Source organism: Poecilia latipinna, unplaced genomic scaffold, assembly GCF_001443285.1.
Source record: "Poecilia latipinna isolate Pla-1442-1.1 unplaced genomic scaffold, P_latipinna-1.0 Scaffold4071, whole genome shotgun sequence".
NCBI classification, from domain to species: domain Eukaryota; kingdom Metazoa; phylum Chordata; class Actinopteri; order Cyprinodontiformes; family Poeciliidae; genus Poecilia; species Poecilia latipinna.
Window position 1 is genome coordinate 1 of NW_015116687.1, and position 2,756 is coordinate 2,756.

At 37.6% G+C, this 2,756-nt stretch overlaps 1 protein-coding gene across 2 annotated transcripts in view; it reads right to left on the bottom strand.

The window, feature by feature from the left end:
- Positions 1-89: 89 nt before the first annotated feature.
- LOC106942148 (partitioning defective 6 homolog alpha-like) overlaps positions 90-2,756 on the bottom strand; it is a 26,022-nt gene continuing 23,355 nt past the window's right edge. For both annotated transcript variants that reach the window (XM_015025357.1, XM_015025356.1), the window contains one exon: positions 90-415. In XM_015025357.1, the coding sequence (XP_014880843.1) occupies positions 105-415 (311 nt within the window). In that variant the 3' untranslated portion in view covers positions 90-104. The remainder of the gene's footprint in view (positions 416-2,756) is intronic.

Consider the following 2,756-nt stretch of genomic DNA (forward strand, 5'->3'; position numbering starts at 1 on the left):
CATCCTTGCTGATAGTATTTAGGCAGTAAAAACCAGAACAAACACAAAGTACAACCATTACTCCTGAACTGGACTAATTTCAACAGGATGCTCAGTCATTATGCTCAAAGAAAATTGAACCTCACCTTCTCTACACCCTGCGGTGTCACCCGCACGCTCACCCCATCCCGGATGTAGAATCCCAGAGGCTTTTTGGAGCCGTACTTGTGCAGTCGAACTCGCCTATATGACTCAGGTAAAATGTCCACGTCAATAATGGATGAGATCTGTCTGAAGTCCTGTGGTGGGCCAATCATGAGGCCCGATTTGTTCTTTGAGTGGATGGAGCTGGAGGCAGCTGGGCGCAGGCCTGTTAAGCCCAGTCCTTTCCGGCGTCTCTGGAGAGAGTTGGTGGTGTAAACAATGGAGTCACCCTCTGTATGAAAACATGAAGAAGAAAGGGGAGAGCTGGGATTAGATGACAACTACATGTTGAGCTATTTTAAAAGGGCCTTGAAAATATATTTGCTCCTTTACAGCTTTCATCTGATTTGTCTTTTGTCCCACTGGAATGCAGAAGATCATCAAGCAAACATTGGGTTAGGACCAAAATTATCTGAGCAAATAAAAAATAAATAATTTTCTAATTGCTTAATTTATTAAAGAGAGGAAGCTATCATATTCAACCTGTTACTACTGAAAAAAACTTGTTGAATCACAAACTGTGAGAAGCCACATTTTAAAAAAGCTGAGTTCAGGTTGATACTTAGATATGATAACAAATCAATAAACTGGAACTTTGATGTCAAAAAAAAAACAACCCTACCCTGTCCTGCTGCAACATAACCTTTTGAAATTTCACAACCTTGATCCCAACACACAGGCCCTATTCAGAACCAGCACACCAGCACACATCAAAGATGTGAAGTTTGATGTTCCAAAAAAAATCTCTTTCAATTCCTCACAATTAGGTCAAGCTAACACACATTTTCATTACTACAGAACCAACAATAAAAAAAAACAATGTGTAAAGACAATGACTTGTGGGGTATTATAATAAAGCTTTAGATCTGGACACATCTGAATCCATGGAATGGAAAAATTAAGCTTTGGCACAGATTAAACACAGACAGATTTAATCAGTCTATAATCTGTATTTGTTCAGTAGAACCAGATTATTCTTTGTCTCCTTTTTAGTGTGAATGGACATATCTGTTTGTTGTTAGTTTCTGTTTTGAGGTTTTGAAAGAAATCACTTTAATTGAAACAAAATAACTGCAGAATTTGAGTATCATATCTTTTTAGTATTCCAATATAATATCAGCTGGTTTGAAAGTAATGGTCTGTGACTTCACTAACCACAGTTAAAGAATGGTGTTCTGAATCATCAGTTTACAGAGAAAGATGGTGCTAACCCCAAATTATGTCATTCTCAAATTAAGTCTTTATGTACAGTAATGGAGAAAAAAACTATGTACTCGCTGCAGTCATAGAGAAAAAACACCCCATGATAAAACAACTTGTACAAACTTCAGTAGCTCTTAGTGTTTTTTTTTTTCCATTTAGGTTTATCAGTCCTACAGAGAATATATATATTCTGTATATATTCCTTTAATGTGTTGTCATTAGAGGAATCTTGGCCCACTTTTCTGAACAATGCTGTTTTAATCTGTTGAGCTGAGCAGGTCTCCATTTCTGTACTGATTTCTTAAGGCCCCAACACAACATTTCAATCAGGTTTTTCAGCCATTCTGTTGCAGATTTGCTGCTGTTTGGAATCATTGTCCTGTTTATGACCCAGTTCCATGTGAGACCATTTGTCACGCAGTTGATCTCACATTCTGCTACAGAGTATGTGCGCATACACCCCAGATGACAGTGAACTGCAAGGCGTCACAAGCCAGAGGCTGTAGAACCAACCCTAAATCACTACACCTCCACCTCTGTGTTTGGCAGCTGCTTTGAGACATTACTTCTATACCGTGTTTAGATTTCTCCAAAAAGGCACAGCTCTCATATGTGTTGAATCGCTTGGTTATCTGAGATGTAATCATATCTGTTTTTTTTTTTTTTTTAAGAAGATCCATTCTTTGGCAACTCTTCTTACAAACCACACTTTCATCAGGGTTTTTTTTTCTAAACTGTACTGTAACAATTGTACAGTGAAGTAGTGTAACAATTAAAATGATAATTGAGGCTTGTAGAGTCTGAGAATCTTGTTTGTTTTATAATTATCCTGACAGTTGGAACTTCAGTCTCCCCTGATCTATTTCCATAGATCAGGTGAAAATAGATAATTTGAAATACTTTTTTCTTATTGGTCATCAAATTGTTTTAAAGAGTTTCTCTATCATCCTTGCTAAAGTATTTTGTACTTAGAATTGTTTTGTGACACCTGTCTGCTCAGGAGACCAGCAGGTTCTTCAGAAGTGGTTATACTTCACTCTAAAAAGTGTATTTGGGCTGCAGTTCTTCTTATGGACTTATTTACATTAATTTCACTTAATTCTTTTGCTTTTGCTACGACAACTTATTTTTGTGTGTTCAATTAACTCAAAACTTGCAAATCTTTAACCTAAAGGAACTTTTCACTTTGACTTTACTTGAAAGAATTAAGTTCAATACCATATTAGAGCACAATCCACATAAGGAGGACCCAGTCTCCGACACAGCCCTCGCAGGTTCGATGCCCGACCTGATGACCTTAGCTGCAGGTCTTCCTCTCTGTCATTGACCACTTTCCTGAATAACTACGCTCATATAAATGCTGCCTCAGC